Source organism: Triturus cristatus, chromosome 9, assembly GCF_964204655.1.
Source record: "Triturus cristatus chromosome 9, aTriCri1.1, whole genome shotgun sequence".
Taxonomy (NCBI): Eukaryota; Metazoa; Chordata; class Amphibia; order Caudata; family Salamandridae; genus Triturus; species Triturus cristatus.
This window is the reverse complement of record NC_140592.1, coordinates 808,844,322-808,865,216: the sequence shown is the minus strand read 5'-3', so window position 1 is coordinate 808,865,216 and position 20,895 is coordinate 808,844,322. Positions and strand designations below refer to the sequence as shown.

Below are 20,895 nucleotides of genomic sequence, written 5' to 3'. Positions count from 1 at the left end.
TGAATGACACTTGCTGAGGTGTGTAGGATTCCCCTATGGGATCCAGTGTGGAGTCTGGGAGGCATGGAGCAGGGCATTACCACCTTCCAGATGAGAGAGTACAAGAGCTTCTAACATGTCACCTCCTAGAAGAGACAGTTTGACCATCTTTATAGGAGAGAGCTGGTAAAAGACCATATTCAATATTTGGGCAATATGTTCCTTGAGGGAGAGGTTGATGTACAGGGTGAATACAAGTGATTTTGCATTCAGTGCGAGTTAGGGTTCAAACCCATCAAGGTTCAGGTCACTGGGTCAAGATTTTCAATACCTTGTTGGCAAATAGTAATAATTCTGTCTTAGTTGGGTTGAGCTTCAGGAGGAACAAAACATCCAGGTCTTGGATGTCTGAAGCAGAAGAGACTCTCAAGAAGAGACGTGTATCATTGGCATACTGGTTAATCTTGATGCTATTTGTCAGCACAGTACCAAACAACCCTATGTAAAGGTTGAAGATTTAAAAGCACATCGGAATAAGCTGAAAAACTAAATGCTTTTTTGCATTCTATAGAACATTCAAAATTTTCTGAGTCAAAACTATTAAACTAGCATTCTTTTCAACTCTGGGACACAGTCGGATGCTATTAAATTGTACTCTTGCTAATTACCACCTGCATGGGGATTAACAAGGCGGCAACAAAAATGTGCAACAGATTTAAAGTACAATGACTGAATGAGGAATTACGAAAAAAACTCATGATTAATTCACCGGTTTCTCCTGTTCTGCAGATTGCACAATTTCCCCTCTTGCTCTCTTTTAGCACCAGGTCTTGCACGCGAAAATGAGATGTGCAAACAAATGCATCAGGCATAATATGTTCTCAAAATGTTACCTATTGTGAGCACAAAAATAAGTTTTCACCCTATATAGGATCCGTAGCCAGAGATTCAGGGCCTAAATCATTCCATTGTAAATCAATTAATAGAGAATATGTTAGTGCAAAGGTCTAACAGGCACATGCATCAACCTTTTTTGCGAGCGCAAACGGTGCGATTCGCAAAAATCGTCCGTCTGCGCCCGCAAAAAGGGCCTCTGCGATGCATGAAACTGAAAGGCTCTCGCAATTTAAGAAATCGCAATTTACTGCGATTTCCTAAATTGCGATTGTATTTAAGGAATCGCAAATTGAGATTCCTTAAATGCAATGCATGTTGAAATCGCAAACAGCGATTTTGCTAATCGGGGGCGCAAATTGCCATCAATTTGAACTTGATGGTAATTTGGAAAAACTTTGAAAAATGCACTAAAGTGCATTTTTCAAAATTGTAGGTTACACACACATGCCCTTGGGGCATGTGTGTGCGCAACATGTGTGCACAGTTCAATTTCAGGGGTGCAACAGGGTGTATTTTTGACACCCTTGCACCCTTTGAAATTGCATGAGCAATTTGCGAGTACCTATTGGCACTCGCAAATTGCGCATGCAATCTCCCATTCATTCCTATGGGCCTTTAGGCCCATAGGAATGAATGGGAAGGCATTCCTTAATTGCGAGTCGCAAATTGCGAGTCGCAATTAAGGAATGTTTGGGAATCGCTAGTTTTATAGCGATTCCTACATGCATAGGCTTTTGCAATTCCTTAATTGCGATTCCTTAATAATCGCAATTAAGGAATCGCAAAAGCCTACATTGATGCATGTGCCCCTAAGACACGTAATGGTAGAACTTGAAATAAAAAAATAATAATTTAAAACATATGAATGTAATCTAGCTTTTTTTTTCCTACAAGTTATATGTGCGATAGCGGAGCCAAGACCCATATGCTTCACTTCCCCAGGCTGAACCGGTGCATGAAGCCAGGGCAAACCCAATATGAGGCTTCTATGAGTTACTGCATCTTAGAAATTCACAAAATAAAAGCTCGAGTCTTTTTGTAAACTACTGGACTCAGACAGTGGCTCTAGACTCTATGTGAATATGACCACTTTAGAAAACAATGCTAGAGCCCCTAGGATTGTTTCTAGAGACTTATGGGATGGTGAGCTGCTGGCAAAGAACTCATCCGAAAGCATGCATTTTAAACAAGCTCCACCCGTACAGAAACACAATGCATTTCATGGGATTCAAATAGAGAAAATAATTCAATGAAGGCTGTACAATTTCATTCTGGCACCCACACCACCTATGGAAAGTGGAGCTCATCCAGGTTTAGTGGCGCAGGGCACTGGGTTCCCACTGTGCCACATATGACTGTCCAACTACCTAACCACGGGCGACGATGGGCAATTTTACGGCTTGCATGATGGCCCACTGTACTCTTACTATGCCAATGGGCACAACTACATGAGAAATGCAACTACTGCACAGAAAAAATACAGGTGGAACAGGAAATGATAAATGTTAAGTCTGAATTTTAGAGACAAAAATTAGCAAGCTGTGCTGCTACAATATGGCATAGGTGCTCATGTTGCGGTGGATAGTTTGGTTCAGCTTATTCTATGCAGATTTTTTTAACTGGGGAACTTGCATCTTACAAAAGCATAAACACTGAAAAGGGTTTGCATTAACAGGTTCTAAATACATTTCAAATTCAAAAAGTAAATGAAAAAAGAGCCTACCTGAAGAAGGTCACTGAGGTCAAGTAACATATCTACGAGAGTAAGTCAAGGATCTTTCACATGCACAGTAGGAGCAATTAGGTTGTTTATGCAAATAACAGCAAAAAGAAGATGAAACAGACGTTTTAGCAGAGGATTAACAAAATGCACCACTTTTGATCTTGGACAAAAACCCACTAAGATATTAGTGAACATAGATTATAACTCAAGAAGAAAATGTTCATATCAATTCAGAACAGGAAAGAACGACAATTTCTCTAAGAAACACAATGTAGAGGAGCATGTGGCTAAAATATAAGTATTTCTATTTTGTGTTTACCATTAGTTTACCATTGATCAACAGGGATTCGTGTAGAAGAAAACATTTTGAAATAAAAATTCAATGAAAGGAGTACTGCCTTCCACCAAAGAACACCCACATCCCAGGCCATATAAAAGTCGTTTTTAAATACTTTATTATAAAAAAAAATACATTTCCACAATAAACGGTTCCTGGTCACCAGGAGACACATTGGTTGTTTTCCGCTAATGATCTTGTCATTCAAAGTGTAGCTTTACATCATAGCCATGCAAACAGAAGATGGGCACTGCCACACATTTCTGGATAAAAAGGAAATTTCATTTTGTCAACATTGCTGTGCAGAAAATAGCCTTCAAGTTTACTCGTTCCAATCGCCAACCAGCAGTAAAAAAAATTTTTTAAAAATCTGGAAGTTGGCCACTTCCCTTCTCACAGTTGCTAATTTTCCAGTTGATTAGCTCTTAGATTTTCTCGAGTTTCCTGCACTTTCTTTTTTCTTGCCACATATAAAGCAATGAAGGAACAGAGATGAGACACAGCCAGTAAACAAAGAAAATGTGCTGAAACACTTATGGCAAGTGCAAGCTGCAATCTCATGTAGACTTCCGAGATCCATTTATGTTGCCTGTATACCAAACAGGAGCGAAGAGGGAAAACTCTTACTGGGAATCCTCCACCACAACTGAACGGTTCTCAGGACACCCTACTGAGCGAGTTGCCAAAATGTAGTAGTTTCTCAATTAAAGAGTAAAAAAAATAATCACACAAAACATGTATATACAGGAGTAAATTATTACTACACATGTTTGCAATGCATTTAGAATAAGTTTGGAATGCTCTAGTATGTACTAGACAGTGCAGAATGTGACAGAAATGGGCCGCACTCTTGTACCTCGAATAGTGTAAAAAAAAAAATGTGCATCAGACACCTCACAGGGGCGACCAGGTGGGACCAGAGGTGTAGTATCCACTGTATCCTGGCCTTCTCACCAGTGGCGTCAAACTCCCTAGTAAATATGGGAGTGAGCAGTTTTACTTCAATCTGAAGTGCTCCTACCAACATCTCGCCTTAAACTAGTTCCGCAAAAACACAGGGGTCGATACGGGTGTGTACATATGCCACCGTATGGTATGTAGGAATAAGGTCATTAAAAGCGTGTCTAATGAATGTATAGACTTTTAATGGGTTCACTCATTGTACATATAAAAAATGCGCAAGGACATGTTTTAGGCCAAATAGTTAAGGCAGGATGACATGTTTCCTTGCTAGTAGGATACAGCACTTTAATGAGAAGACAAGGACAGGTTAAAGAATGTCTCCCAGTACATGCACTTGTAATAAAACAAAGTGAGAAATGTCCTATTTCTGCATTTTCAAAGAAATTTAATCTTGATAATCAATATAAGGGCCAAAAGGACTAAGATAAATTGAAGAACAGTACCATGACCCTCGCCTAACTATTCATAGCAGGTCAGAATCTGAAACATGGAGCTTATAAAGAAACGATTAAAAAGATTCAAATGCAGGCCCCACTTTAATATTCAAAGTAAATTGCAGGGGAATAGCAATCATACATTTTATAGGTGGAATACACAAAGTTTGCTTACACTGCGGTGGCATTTGAAAGAACAGCATAAATGAATTCCCTCATGTTGTTCACTTCGGGCCATAACACCCGGTCAGAGAGGCGGAAGGAAGTACCGCAAAGGCTTCACCACAGGGCATGGCAGAATGGGTCCATCCGGACTGCTATTAAATCTTAGTAAGTCGGTTCCATACTCTGGATAGAGACTCCAGGAGCATCTGGTGTCTCAAAATGCACCTGCCATATTTGCAGAGAAACATTGCGTGTCGATAGGACAAACTAAATGGACATGAAAACACAAAATGAAATATAAGGTTACAATATCATCTTGAAAATGCCGTAAAATAAATTACTACTACTTTTAGAAGAAGTAAAAATGTATAATGCCACCAAGAAAAATAAAAACTTGAGTTAAAGTAAAACGAAGTCCAATTTTGGAAAGCACAGGAGATTGTTTAAATAAATAAAGATAACAGTAGACTACCTGGGATGCAGGTTAAAATTGGAAAAAAATATCTGAAAAGTCAGTATCCTTGGTAATAAGAATTCAGGGTCACGGGTTGAAGGGTCGAATGAGGGAAATACAATTTCACTGGCCTCCGTTTTTGACAAAAGCTGAACCACACTCGGAATAGTTATATGCTCTGGAGTAGTCCAATTAAAATCAGCTGGGAATGTTCATGTTGTGCAAAATGTGTGGCAATTTTGGTTTGAAGTTTCATAATTCGTATAGTGCGGATATGTTCTTGAATTCTCAGTTTTATTTTCCGTGTCGTGAGGACAATATACTGTAGGTCGCAGGGACAAGTATTGAGACATACCCCAGACTGTGTACTGCAGTTAGTCAACAAACGTTGCAGCAAAGGTCTGCCACTGCGGAGGGTGATCGCAGTGCTTTTCTTTGTCATAGTGCAAACATTACAACAGTAACAAAGGCTGGGCGTTTTATTGTGATTGCAATGTTATCTTGAAGGTGCCGAATAGCAGTCTCCTCTTCCATTGAGATGTTAAAGATCAAGCTACTTCCCTTCGGTAATGTGCTTTCTAGTGGATTATCTATCAAACCGCAGATTCCTCACCTTATAATCCTCCCCAGACTTCAGTTGCGGCTGGTGTGCCGGTGGAGTGTTGTGGGTGCTTTGGGATGGAGAATGGTCTGAGGGACGAAGAAAACACTAAAGTAAAAAAAACGTGCACGTCGAAACTCTTCTCTTCTGCTTCTTCCTCGGCCACTCTCATGCATGAGACAGCTCAGTGCGCATGTCAGTTTGGCCACCCTGAGATGGCTGGCCAAGCCCACATGGGCACAGAAGGCAGTGCCCACCACTCCCCCTCTTGACTTGCCCCGCAATGACTCCACCCCCAAGATTTATTCAGAATTAGAAAAATAAAACTATGATTAACAAGTTTTATAATCGTTTTATTTTTCAAATTTTGAGGCTAGGAGGGGTGGACGATGCTCCATCGCCATAGCGGAGGACCTGCCACTGCCATACTGGATCCAAAAACTTTTCTCCTACAATGCTCTTGCACGCAGCTAGGTGTGCTTCTCCGCCTTGGCTCTGTACCACCCTGGAAGAGATTAAGCAGAACTTCAAATAAGAGCCACCCATGCACGCTATGTCAGTTTATTTTTCCCTTATTGTACCCTCAGACGCGAATCCTGAACAATTGTTGGTACCAGTATGCCGATTCCTAATTTGGGACCTTTGGAAAATGTTAAAAATAGTTCACTCTCCAAAGAAGGAAATGGGAGGATGGTGAAGAATCTGCACTTAGAGCATGCAGCAGAAAGAGCATTACCGAAGGTAAGTAACTTTCTCTTCTGATGGATACTTGTAACTGTAACTTCCTCACTTCATAATAGATACCAAAGCAGTGCTTCCCCCTCATGGAGGGTCTGTGCAGTGGGCTCAGACCAAAAAGTCCTGCAGGACTGACTGGGTGAAATGCCCTTCCTGCCAGGCCTGGCTATGAAGGCAGTGGTGCTTTGTGGATGCAGCTAACACCCAAACAGTGGTTGCAGCCTTTGCCCTGGTGTAATAGGCTCTCAAACCTTTCGGCAGCTTCTTTATGGCCAGTTTGTAACAAATCATAATGCAGAGGACTATCCCACCTCGACAGGGTCCTCTTCTTCATAGCCCACACCTTTCTGCCCCAGACAACCCCACAAAAAACTGAACGGCAATACAGTGGTGGTCTTTGGTATGATTTATAAACAGTCAAGAACTAAAATGCCTCACAGACTCCACTTAAGAGAGTTAACTGGAAAATGCAGAAAAAATAGTATAAATTATGTAACTATGTAGAAAAATACCATGGCCTTATTAAGTCCAAACGAATGATTAGGAAAATGCATTTTTAAATTCAGCTTATTTTGGAGCATGCATTTTTAAATTCAGCTTCATTTGGTGAACACTGTAATGGAGCATTAAATCATAACTAGTGTTCTATGCTCATATTAGCAATAACAGTGTCTTACTAATGAATATGGCTTTAATGAGTTTTTTTTTTTGCATTTTATATAGTGTGAATTCGACTCAAGGGTATCAGAGCGCTTTACAGGAGCACCAGTTGCATTACAGACAGACACATTCATTTTGTTAGGCACGGGGAGATTAAGTAATTTTCCCAGAATCACAAGATGTTGAGTGTCCCTGACGAGATTCGAACCCGGTTCCCCAGCTTCAAGGTCGACCGCTGTAGCCCTTAGGTTGTATCAAAGAATTTCAAAATCGACTAGCTTTTGCTTAAAAAAACAAAACAAATGCATATGAATTATTCGGTAATGGTAAAAATGCAATCCGTCAACATTAAGACCCCTGGCAGCAACCAAAAGGGAACTCTGTTTTGAGCAATGTAAGGAAGTTAATTACAAGCAGAAACATGACATAACCCTTCAATCACAACTTCAGGTGATTTCCCCAATTGGCTTTTATGACACGAGTTTGGAGAGTCGGGTTCCTGGAACCTAGTGTCAGGTTAGATAGTGTCAAAATACTATTTTATTGACACCAATTTACATGGACCAATAATTGGCAAGTGCCTCAATAACTGCCCACAAAACATAAATTAAGGTTGTAGCTTAAGTAACCAAAAACATGCAACAGGCATCTTAGATAGTATGTTGCATTTCTCCTCCCCATCTGAACAATCTTGAGATGCTTCTGGGCGACAACATGCGTGGATATCTCGTGGATATCTAAAGGGGAAAGGGGGGGGGGGTGAGTCAACTCTAGAAATCAACATGGTTTATTTAGATTAACATTTTGTTGAGCATAACTTTGGCAAATTGAACACTGGGTTATTTTTTTATTTTTGACATTGAAAGGCTTCAGGGTCCCACTATCTAATGGACAAGGTGCCTATGGCACTTGTCCGGGGCATGTATGAAGCTAGGACAACTGAAAATCAAGCGACTATCTTTGTAAACTGAGTGGGATTACAGCAAAAGGTTATCGGCTAATCTCGAACCTAAAAATCCAGCGTCTTGCCCGCATCTAATGTTACAGCAGTCAGGGATGTTTGCTTGGCCTTCCCAGATCGGAATAAACTGGGATCCCTAGAAAAATAGGCTCTCTAGTATTCCTTCTGAAGCAAATCAGAGAATGGCTCGCATTCGTAGAACAACAAACTCTTGAGAGTTCTCTGAAAGTCCTGTGTTTTAGATGACAGCTCTTCTAGGGACCGATTTGCCAAGATTATACACAGGAAGAATGAAAATGGTTCGAGTTCTGTGAAGTCCTTCACCCCAGAAAAATCCAGGTTGTCCTGAACAGATTAAGAAATCATGTTTACGGAATACCTTGTGCTATGAAGTGTAAGGGGGTAAAGGCTTCTGCTTTATCCCACCATGTTTGACCACTTTCAGTATCTGGTAATGCACCAAAGTCCTCCATCAAATCATTCCTGTAGCCTTTACAAGCAAGTACAGCACATATTCAGGTAGCGCTGTGTGGTACTTTAAATTTTGGGACCACGTAGGAGGCATGGCCCTACCCTGCCTATTCCGGTATCAGCGAACCGCGAATGGCCAATGCGGTATGTACAAGTGTTTTGCATCACGTTTCATCAATAAATTCACTTTGTATACGATATTACACATTGACTTCGTGGGTTCCATTTTAGAGCGGTAGCCATCTTATGGTTGCCCTCACATAGGCTGCACATTAAGGACATGCACAGGCCTTCAGAACACATGTACCTTCTATTGACTTCTCTGTGACCTGTGCGAACTGGCTCCACTGCCCGAGGTCAGTCCGGTCTCACGAGCTCCCCTTCCTACGGCCACCTGTGATTAGCATCAGGGTTTGACACACCATAAAGCCTTTCATCCCACACAAGCCCCCGACTAATCTCTTTCACACCTGACTCTGCTTCCTGCTTTATCGCCTGTTTTACGAGGAGGAGGTGCCCGTGTTTACTGGGGTCTGCTGATATCTGATGAGGGATCTGAGCCTCGCTGGGTAAATAATTGTGGGCTGGCTGAACTGAAATGTGGGATGGTCATCATGACTCTGCCTTTTCGTTTGGAATGAATACATATGAATGACCATATCGTAAAACGAGGAATGTGTGCCTGAAGCATGATATTTTGTATATAAGGAGAAGACTGGTTTTGTAAGTTTGAGCAGTCTCCTGAGAATATACCCGTGTGTACTTCTAGGATTGCTGTTACTCGCTGCAGTCAATAATAAAACGATCTTTGACGCCACCACAAGACTCTGTTTCTGTGGTCCAAGACAGGAAGAACTCGAAGTCATAGGGTGCTACCCCTGGCACCGCTGGGGTCCTAAATAACCCAGTACTTCAGCTGCGCTACCCCAACATCTTAAAATAGTTGGATTTAGCAGTTCCTTGTTGATTTCCTGCCATACAGAACGGATGAGAGCGGTGCTCCATCCTTTTCACGAGACACAATCATTGTGCACTGCATGATATAGAAATCTGCGAACTTTGGGGGTTTTCTGATGTAACAAAGATATAACAGCTGGCGTGATCGAGGGTGGCCGCACCAAAATGCTCTCAAGATCCAACAACCTCTTTCTGTACAAATTGTCCTCATAGATGTAAAAATATTTTGAAGGAGAAACAAAGCCCGGAAGGCTGTGGAAAAAAGATTTCCGACTATCTGTCGCACATCATCAAAATTGCAAAACTCGGTCGATGAACTAGCACCATAGACACTCTGCCGTAAGAGCAGGCTGTTTTGGAGTATTCCAACCCTGGGTGAAGTCCCAGAAGCCACAGGAGGGAATGTGCTAACCCAGCATGTGAATACCAGAATGAGAATATGTGGAAAGTAAACTACACCCTTTCCGCATCATCAAATTCTCTGTCTGCACTGGTGCAAATGAAATTGTGGGAGGGGAAAGTGCAGCAATTTACTATTTACCTTCTGTACATGGGAGACAAGAGTCTGAGGCATAGCAACCTTCCCAAAAAAAGAAAGGCATAAGCAGACGCGCGTTCTAATGTGTTGTACATACTATCAGGACCTGCCCTTTCAAACAACTAGAGCATAGCCCGAGGGAAAGCATGCATCCACAGGTGTGGAAACGCTTTGCCTTGGTAAAGTTTCTAACCTAACGATTCCGACATACGTCACATACAAAGTTTCGGGGTGACGCCCCTTCAAGCAATGGGTTCGATATTCTTTTCAAAGCTTTAGGTTAATGTCACAAAACAAATCTTGGAGCTGCGCCGCAGAGGTGACTACGGGCACAGAAAATTGATCCAATGTAACTCGAGATATATACATACATATATGCACATGATTAAGGTTCGTTGGAACTGAAACGCATTATGCTTAAATACTTTACCTTGCCTGGAATAAAAGCACCTTTTATTGAAGCACGTCTGGTGGGCCTGATTACGCAGCACTGAAGTGGTGGGTGTTTTTCTTTTGGAATATATATATACACATACACACACATACATATTCACACACACACAGGAGTAGACCTGAAAACACATCAGGAACTGCATGTCCCAGCAGGCAGTGCACATAACACTTAACAGGATTGCAGGGGCAGATCAGGTGCTTGAAAGCAGTGGCAGGGAGCACAAAAAGGCCCCCTTGGAAAACAGCCTCTAACATTGGAACTCTGTCTTTGAATGCACAGCAGATGTAACGAGATAAGAACATGATTTACAGCCCCGTTGACAGAAATGGACCTCGGAGCACTGAAAACATCAAGTGCTCTTGTCAAATGCTCTTAGAGAAAGGGAAAAGTAGTCCCTACAGATGCTCTAATGGGACAAGTGGAAGGGTACAAGTACTAGGGACCTGCTCTCTGGGAGTCCACAACTGACGAAAAGGAGGGACAAACAGGAAGGAATGACCACTTGGAAGAAAGAATTTTAAAATAACAAAGAAACAAACAAATGGAAAGCAGTGGATGGGCTGTAAGCCCACAAAGAAGTAAACTAAAGAGGTCTTGAATACTCGACATAAAAACAAGGAAGACAAGGGTATAGTGATTTTCCCCTGCATGCCATAGAGATACAGAGGAAAGAAGTCGCCCCTATATGGTGTAGCAACTGCCTGTTAGAGTTCACCATGGGAACAGCACCTGTGGGGCAATCCGAAATTGTTTCCTAGAACTCATTATGACCCATAATGGAACCCGGCCCATGAATGAAGAATATTCTATAAAACCTGTACAACATATCCAAGGCTACTGGAATCGTGTGGCAGAGGAGGGCCAAATTATGCATCAGGGTTGAGTAAATAATGCTTAGAGAAAAGAGAAATCAGGTGACAAAGTGGTACATTTTGTTTTAGCACTACTTCATTATTTTAACACTTGTTAACAGTGTCTGGGAATTGGTTGCACCACATTATTAGTACAAGTTTAACACCCAAATATAGCAATATGCAACAAAAGGTGACCAGTCAACCTCTGTGCAACAACACGTCACTGAGTTTTAGCAGCTTTTGAACTGTTTTAGCTAGAAGCAATTTTCTTTACTAAACTTTTCAGATTATGCAGCAGATGATGGATTAAGTTGCAAATGTGGCAAAACCATAGTTATGCAAAAAACGCCACGGCTGCCCAAGTGCATAATTTTAGTGGCCTTGAACACAGCATGAACTGATCAGATAGAAAGAGGAAGCTGGTAGACTGGTGTAAAGAATAACAAAGAATAAGGAAAACAAATCCTGAATGCCTGGAACCTCTCAAGCAAGAGTAAGGAAAGACTAGCCTGATCATATCCATGGGAGAAAGAGACTGGGGTAGACTGGCTGAAGTGGTGAGGCTCTGGTTTCCAACTCCAGCGAAGGATATCTTGTGTGTGAAGCAGTGTGTGATGAGGGGTGAGGAGGCAAGATATGTCCCAGATCTTGTTTAACCATACGGCTCATAAAAAAACACACTGGCTGTAAAGAAGCTTTAAACTGATGGTGTTTGGAAATGCCAGATATAAGAAATTAGATTGACATATTTTGTAGCTTCAGCAGGGTGCAAATACCAAGTGTAAATGTTTCTCAAAACAAAAGTTTTTTAAAGTGGCTTTTGCAGGTTTCAAATAATATGAAGAGATGTTCAGGGCTGCCTTTGAGTGAGTGAGGATAGTGGGTCCCAGATAAACTTAAGAGCCTGATTTAGATCTTGGGGGGCAGGTTACTCCATCACAACAGTGAATGATATCCCATCCGCCAATGTAAAAAAAAAAAACACTATATCCAATGGGACTTATATTTTAGCGGACAGGATATCCTTCACCGTTGTGACAGAGTAACCCGTTCGCTAAGATCTAAATCAGGCCCTTAGTTGTTGACAGATGGGAAAACTTAGTTCTGCACTGAAGTGTACACCACCAGGTGCCAGTTACATCACTACTGGTAAGGGGGATCTATATTTTAACGGCATACTCAATAGGTGATTTCAGAAGTCCAAGTCAGTCTTGTAATTTCAGTTTCCCTTGGCAAGCATGCTTACTTATGCAGCCATAAAAGCATATCAGCAGGATGTACGGAAAATGATGGTGTGGGTATGTGCCTTATCCCATGCTTGCAGCAGTGGACTGCTTTGAGTGTAACAATATAGATGTGGGGAGTCATGTCAGTAGACAGGATCATTGTATAGAGCTTCATATCCCAGAGAACGCCACAACGAGATCACAGATATTCAGTGCTTAATTAGTCAAATAATGAGTGCCAGTGCTCAGAAGACCTTGGTTGGTGCTACGAAATGTCAGTGGGAGAAATGCCAAGAATGCATAGTCCGGAATCCACCCAAGGCCTCATTAATCCACTGCCAGACCTTCCCAGCCCCTTTATTCCACTCTTGCGGGTTCCTGTTTTCTCTCTTGGTGATGACTTTTCTGTCTTTCTCTTCCTCCTTTTTCCCCATTAGTGTTTTTCCCTTTCTTGCTCTGACAAAATCTCATATGAGGGAAAAATAAGTGCTGGTCCTCGAAAAGGAGTGCTTGTGGCCCCCACTGCCTCAAATTAAGCACTGCATATATTCTAGTAGGAGCCTGCTCAGTATAGAGTGCATGGTTAGCATAGTTTGAGTTTATAGAGTAGCATGTTAAGGGAAGAGTTTGGTTTTGTGTGGTGCATCTCGTTTACCAACTGAATGACTATCAGGTACTTTTGATCCTGTTAATAACAGTGGAGTTGGTAATGTGTTACCCCAATGTGCATTTGATGTGGAGATCCTGGGTGAGTTTGATGTGACAATAGAGGCGCTTATTTCATTCACTGCCAATGCGGTCATACAGGTGTTGGAAGAGAGGAGTTGCACAGATTGTAAAATGGCAGGGTGAGCTTAAGGATAATACATAAAATCAATTTGATTGTAACCTAAGCCCGGTGAGAGAAAAAAGGGCAAACCAGGCCTTTTGCAATGCAGCACCCATGGGACTCACTCCCAGTTAATTTGAGATAGAGACCTTAATGTTCTGAAAAAAGCTGAAAACTCATCTGCTAAAGCTAGATTTTAAATGACCAGGCTAATGAATGACTGTCGACCCCATCCTACATCGGGGACTGTCTCTTATCCCCTTCTCCGACTCTCACCTCCTTATGTTTATGGCAATTTTTATAGCGCACAACTACCCGTGGGTGTCTCGGCGCTCAATGAAACAGAACGATAGCTAAGGCAGATTTTAATGTGGGATAAGCCAGGTTTTTAATTTCTTCCTGAAGCTAATGAGCGTTGGGGCCATTTTAATGGAAAGGGGGAGTGCGTTCCAGAGTCTAGCTGTGGAAATGCTAAAGCATCTATCACCCCAGTTGACCCTCTTTGTTCGTTGAATTTTGAGAAGATAGGCTGAGGAAGAGCGAAGAGTTCTCGGATTTTCCAGCGGACAGAGGGCATCTTTGAGGAACTGTGGGCCCAAGTTGTTGACAGCTTTATGGGCAATACACAATGCTTTGAATTTTGTACGGCTCCTGACGGGGAGCCAGTGAAGCTGTTGGATATACGGGGAACTGGAGGTAAACTTAGGTATGCCCAATAGGATTCTGGCTGAGGCATTCTGTACTAGCTGGAGCCTGTTAAGGACTTTCTCCTGGGCATTAAGCAGGAGGGCTTTGCAGTAGTCTGTTTTGGCGAAAACCAGAGTGTTAATAAGGGTTTTGCCAGCTGAAATGGGAAGGTAAGGGAGAAGTTTTTTGATTTTCTTCAGAGTGAAGAAGGAAGTGGAGACTACGGAGTTGACATGGTGGTGAAAGGTCAATTTGCTGTCGAAGATAACTCCAAGGTTATGAACCTTGGTGACAGGTTCTGGTGGAGGTCCCATCTCAGTTGGCCACCAACGAGGGAACCAGGTAGGTTCCAGTTTACCGAATGTCATCACCTCCGTCTTATCAGAGTTTAATTTAAGACAATTTGATGACATCCAGGAACTGATTGCAAGCATTCCTTTTTGAAAGTTTGCCGCGATTGTCGCTCCGTCATTGTGTACGGATAGGACCAGTTGGGTATCATCGGCATAGGTTGTGAGGGCAATGCCGTAGGACTTGATCACCCTCGCTAAGTCCGAAACATATATGTTGAACAAGGTCGGACTTAGCGAGGAGCCCTGTGGTACTCCGCAAAGAAGAGAGAAAGTAGGGGAGGTGAAAGGGCCCATCTTTACTGCCTGTGATCGGTTGGCTAAGAAGGAGGCAAGGAGTTCTTTGGCCTTCTTCTGGATGCCTATTGCTGAGACACGATCGATCAGGATGGCATGATCGACCGTGTCGAAGGCTGCGGAAAGATCCAGCAGTACTAGTACTGCCGCTCCTCCTTTATCCAATGTCATTCTTATTTCGTCTGCCGCTTTTATTAAAGCAGTTTCGGTCCCGTGTCCCTGCCTAAACCCAAATTGGGTTTCATCCAGTAGATTGTTTTCATCTATGAATTTCGAGAGTTGAATATTCATAGCTTTTTCGAATACTTTTGCTGGGTAGGGGAGACATGCGATGGGTCTGTAACTGGATGGAAGGGAGGAGTCAAGGGTGTGTTTTTTCAGGAGTGGCTTAATGATAGCCTTTTTCCAGATTGTGGGGTAAGAGCCGGTAGTGAACATAGAGTTGCAAATGTTCGTCAAAGCAGGGGAAATGGCGTCTGGAATGAGATTGAGAATAGCCGGAGGGCAAGGATCTTGGGGGGGGAGCCCGATTTGGTGCTGCAGATTAAACGGTGGATTTGTTCCTCAGTGACTGCTTTGAACACAGAGAAGGATGGAGCGTTAGTGGAAGATGATTGATTGTTTATAGTAATAGACGGAGATTTTTGAATGAAGTATGAGAAGATAGAGGTGACTTTGTCCTTAAAGAAATTTGCAAGGGAGTTGCAGAGCGTTTGGGATAGTTCGGAAGGGGGGCCAAGGGGTTTGAGAGATGGTTAACCACTTGAAACAATTTTTTTGCGGAATTTTTTGCCTGTTCAATTTGGGAGGTGTAATACTTAGTTTTTTCGGACATGATGAGGTCTTTATAGTTGGAGAGGGCGCTTTTGTATACGATTTTGTCGGTAGGATTATAGTAACGGCGCCAGTGTCTTTCTAAATTTCTACGGTGTTGTCTCTGAAGACGGAGAGATTCCGTGAACCATGGGGCAGAAGGAGACTTTCTATTTCGTTGTGAAGTTTTCAAAAGTGCTAGTTTGGAACAAGCCATGTCTAAGCTGTTGAGGTAATTACTGGAGGCTAATGATGGATTAAGTTCGGTGGTAATGATGCTCTTGGTCAACATAGAAGCAATATGAGAAGTACTGATGTTTTTCCAGTCTCTAAAAGAGGTAGGAGAAGGTATTCCGGTTAGAGATGGTGGAGATTTGATTTTTATGGAGAAGCAGACTGCTGAGTGGTCAGTCCAGATAAGAGGAATTACATCTGAAATCATAATGTGAGGGTTATTGGTGAATACACCATCTAGGGTATGGCCTGCTTCGTGAGTGGGCTGGGCGACAGTTTGCTGGAGTCCGGCTGCTGATCGATCGTTAATTAGCGCAATGGTATCAGTGTCGCATGGGGATTCAAGATGGAAATTGAAATCTCCTAGTATGGTATATTGTGGAGCTCCAGCCGTAACCTCGATTAAGTTGTTAAGGTTATTGAGGAATTTGGATCTGGACCCAGGCGGGCGGTAAATTAGCATACCTACAAATGACTGATTGCCTGAGAGGCTAATGGAAAAGGAAAAGGCTTCACATTCATTGTATTAAAGATCGGTAGATTTGACTTTCAAGTGGTTCCTATAAATGATGGCTAGTCCGCCACCTTTTCTTTTTAATCTGTCTAGTCTATGCACACAGTAGTCTTCGGGGATAGCTGCCTTGAAATCCGGGCCGGAGGATTCGTCACCCCAAGTCTCAGTGATAAACAGGAGATCGAGGTTATGTGACACAATAAATTCTAAGATTTCAGTTTTATGTTTAGGAAGGGAGCGTACATTAATGAGTGCTGCTAAGACCTGTGAAGGGGTATTCGCAGCGGGGGTATGAGTAAGGCACGTGGGGCATTTATAGGGGCCTACCAAGGGGTCCGTGTGTAGCAGGTGTGGTAGAAATGTGGAAGGTTAGCCGGAGGATTGAGATCTCGGAGTTGAGAGGAAGTGTAATTGATCGAAATAGGGGTTGCAGAAGTATGTGGTGAGACTTGGCCAAGGGGGGTGGCCCAGGGCCCGGTCTCGGCGCAGACTAGCTTGCCTTAAGCGCGCCTTTGGCGCGCAAACGTCGCGCCCGCTGCGCTCGGCCGCTGCGCTTCCGGTAGGTGCACATGCTTTATGGGAGTGAGGAGGGTGTAGGAAGGGGGCGTGGCCAACACACGTGGGCGTGTCTTGTGTCTCCGGAATGGCGGCAAGAAGGAAAACACTCGCCCGCGGCAGCGCTAAATCCGCTGTGCGGGGATGACTGTACCTGAAGGGTTGAGTGCTCAGAGGGTAGGTGATTTCTTTAAAATCAGAGTATAACAATTAAAATCTAACACAAGCTCTCGCTACTCCCGGCTTCCGCCTCAGGAGGTTCCTGTATCCATCTACCCATGAAACCTTCTGTGCTCGCCCCCCATCTCTCCTAAGGCATCGAATCGGTTTCCTCCTGGTATGGCTTGAATATGGCTTTAAACTACTGAAGTCTTCTCCCACTAGTCACCTCTTCTTTCGTTCATCCATCCTAAAAGACACTGTTATCCGTGATTATTTGACCTTGTTGCGTTGAGTGTAACACTACGCTCAATAGTTAATCTGCATCTTAAATGGAAAGTAGACTTGTTGCGCGTACAGCACGGCACCTTTCTGGTTGTGACGCACTTCATAAAAATGCAGAGATAAAGAAAACATGTACTGGCGATAAATCATGTTAGAAAAATTAAGGATGAAAAAAACAAACTCCTTACTACCTGCAGCTGAACACAATGAAGAAATGAAAGCTCATTTGGATAGACGGCAAAAAAGCACATACCGCTTACAAAAAACACAGGATCTCAACACTCCTTTCTTAAGCGACGCTAACAGAAACCATTCTTTACCAACGTTTTCAGAAGTCCAGTGACAGCGACCTCCAGAATTTCTCTCCCAAGTAAGAGGTTTGAACCCATATGGATCAATATTGTGCAAATTTGTTTCTGCGAGAACGTGTCAAATTCAACAAGGTCAAATAACATTCTGCACAGCCCGTGTGTGGCGCTTCCCTGTATGGCAGGGACAGTTTAAACTGCTACTGGAAACCGATCCTGCATATGCTGAAAGGAAGACGTTAAAAGTGCTATAGGTTTCTCAAAGTAAGAGCACTCCTTCAGCTGTATTTAAAACACCCACTACTCTGCCCCAAATTCCTTCAAAGAAATCTGCTTGGCATGGACTTAAAGCCAAATGTCAATTAGAACATGTTGCTTTCCAGAACCTAAAATACAAACGAAAGATTAATTCCTAAACACTGAACGTAGTGACATTCAGTTTCGTGCCCAGGGCGGTTGACCTTTGACAGAAAGCTGTGGTAACACAGGGTCAGTTGTTGACGACTATCTGTTCATCCATGGATTAACTGCTAAATATTTCTTGCACAGGCACTTCCTATAATATGCATGAGAGAATCTTCACACTTTCACACTTCTACTCAACGCATATAATGCAAGCCTCGCTTAATAAAAGGGTGAAAATAAAATAATTTTAATAAGTAAAAATCCCTGAAATTATTTGGCAAAGGTACTAGAGAAGAGTCAGAAGCATGCATTTCAAGATGCTTTAATATAGGATAAACCTTTATTCAGCACCACTCACTGCTCCCCCAGAAATGTGTTCCTAAGCCATAAACTATAATAGACTAAAGGTCCCTGGAAGCAAAAGATACTGTGCGGCTGCGCCAACGCGCAACAGATGATTGACTCAAGCAAGTAGGAGCATGGGCCACGGATGAAAACCCTAAAATTCGCAGACTTTATACAAATTTGGCCAGCTTTCCTTCACATGACAAGTCACTACATTTACACAAAAGAAAACTGCCCTTGGAAGCACTAAATTCATAACATCCGGGAAGACGCAAAGTTGGGAGCCAGTGAATTAAGCACAGAAAAGGTGCTGGCCTTGAAGGCCAAGGCCCAGGTCCCACAACCAGTAAACAGGCCAACATCTACCAGGAAAACCATAAACAAGGTGTCCTGTCTCGAACCCCACCCCCTTTTTTTTTTACGTGCTTTACTGTGCATTTTAAAGCAGGTTTGTTTAAATAATACTAAGTGAATTTTTTTTTATACTAACGATAAGGGTCTAATTGAGGCAAATCGCCTCAGGCTCCGAAGTAAACAGAAGATATTTTGAAGGAGAGTGGCTTACCAAACAGATTAGAATCCTGTGCATTGTTTCAATGAATCCCACATTTGCCTTCATAGCTTATTCTCCAGAGCGTTCACCCGTAGACAGAAAAATACAAAAACATATGTGAGTGGATAGGCTGATGCAAATCATGTCTCCTAATGGGTCGCTATTAGTCCATAAGACATCACTTCTTTTCTTCAAACAATGTACACCTCACTTGTTTATCTAAACCCTTGTGTCAAAGGGAGATCATACCTGCTCTCCAGAAAAGTAACTGGTATGCAATCTATTTGTGCCAAGGTGTTTTACACAATGACTGCTGGAATGGAAAAGGAGAGACCACCTGCTCATATAGTGAAGTACCCACAAAATGGCATAAGAAGATTGGAGTAACACCTTAGAGCGTAGATATAGAAATGCGAGTCCCATTTTTCTTCCCCATTTACCTCTCATATTCAATTAATGAGCCTTTCTTCTTCTTCATCTAATGTGCTAGACTTCCATGTTGTCTGTGTCATCCACTCAACTACCCCCAATCTTTCTCACAACCCCGGGCATTCTCCATCAATGAAGTTGCCTTAGAAGTGGCATGCGGGCCAAATGAAAGTATAACAGAAAAGTAAATGTGTGCAGTGTATCTTTTTCCTCTGGGCTGTATGAGGAGAGTAGCTTCCAGCCCATCAGACCCTGAATATTGACAGAAGATTTAGAATAAGCGGTGTTTTTGATTGGATGTTATGGGTTTTGAACCTGCTGAACACTTCCATATTCTTTTCCATACAGGAGCAACCCAAATGTCCATGTGAACCTTGGTAATCAATTCAAGCTTCCAGTGGTTAACATACAACTCATTCATATCAAAATTATAGATGTACAACAGAAAAATTACTGTAACTGACAAAATTGTACAAATGAAGCAATTGGTGTTAAGCAAGTTCTGGTTTGCAAAAGTAATTTTATTTACAGCATAAATCTTCTCCGTATGAGTGTTCTAGAAGGTTGTAGGTGGTTTCATAGAAAAACAATTTAATGAAATACCATTACTGAGAAACTAGGGGCCATTATGTTTTGCCGCTCCTCCACTTGGGTTAGCGGTCTAGTCCTCATGCGCAAGGTCCTACTTAAAGAAGCCATGGCGCGGGACCTCCTAAGGAAGGGTAGGGTGTCGCCCTGAGGCACTGCTACACTACATGTGCTGTAGCGCTTCTTTTTAAAAAACTTTCAGTTGTGCATATATATCTTTTCAGTTAAGGGATATGGGCCTTTTACTTCCGCACACAAACGGGCCCAGAACCTGCATCTTTCCAGCCTGAAAGGCGGGTGTTGGCATCTAACCAACTCATGGCACTTCGACCGGTCTGCTCTGAAATTTGCCCGGCCGCTCCTTAGACCAGCAGGTGAGACCACTAAGATGCACCATCTGCACCTTCTCACCCAAGCCTCATAATATTAGTCACATGGTTATCCTAGGAAGTACAGCCTGCACCCAGAGATCTCCAAACAATAAAGCGAGCACCTCTGGCGATATATTAGGGAGCGAAATTCACTTTTTTAGCATTAACTGTCACTCCCTCCATTGGCACCCACATCATATATTTAACTTCTTGTGGGAAAAGTCCCCCCAACGCCTTGTTCCTGAAGGAAGCATGGCTTCACGAGGCGTCTCGGCCGTACTAAATACAACAAAATCCTTGGGTCTAAATTGTCTGTACACGAAATAACAACAAGACTCCAAAACAAATACAAGGGCACTGAACAACTTACAACAAACCTAGCTGACGGAAGGATCCCTTCAGGACGAAATCCCTCACCCACCTAAGGTGGCATGCTTCATCATTTGGGATTCTCCTCCCAGAGGAAGACCTTGTTCCTCTGGGGGCTACAAACCCCTCTCTGAGAGGGAGAAGCTCAGGGATGTTTTAATTCCTACTCTGACTGGATTAGTAAATCCATCAAATGAGAATACTAGCGAGGGTGAGCACGCAGCGCAAAAGAAAAAAACAAGTGAAGTGATGATAAAACTAGGGAGAGATAAATGAAAACTTTACTTGGAAACTCTCACTGTTAGGATTAAAAACAGTGCACCTGTGGTATTGATTTAAACCACTTGTGTGAGGTACAAGTAGGTGGTCGACATGTTTCAGCCGTCGTGCCC

The 20,895-nt window shown here is 42.7% G+C and overlaps 1 protein-coding gene across 2 annotated transcripts in view; it reads right to left on the bottom strand.

The window, feature by feature from the left end:
- BRF1 (BRF1 general transcription factor IIIB subunit) overlaps positions 1 to 20,895 on the bottom strand; it is a 1,136,639-nt gene that overhangs the window by 672,239 nt on the left and 443,505 nt on the right. For both annotated transcript variants that reach the window (XM_085626219.1, XM_085626218.1), the window contains exon 4: positions 2,600 to 2,631. In XM_085626219.1, the coding sequence (XP_085482345.1) occupies positions 2,600 to 2,631 (32 nt within the window). The remainder of the gene's footprint in view (positions 1 to 2,599; positions 2,632 to 20,895) is intronic.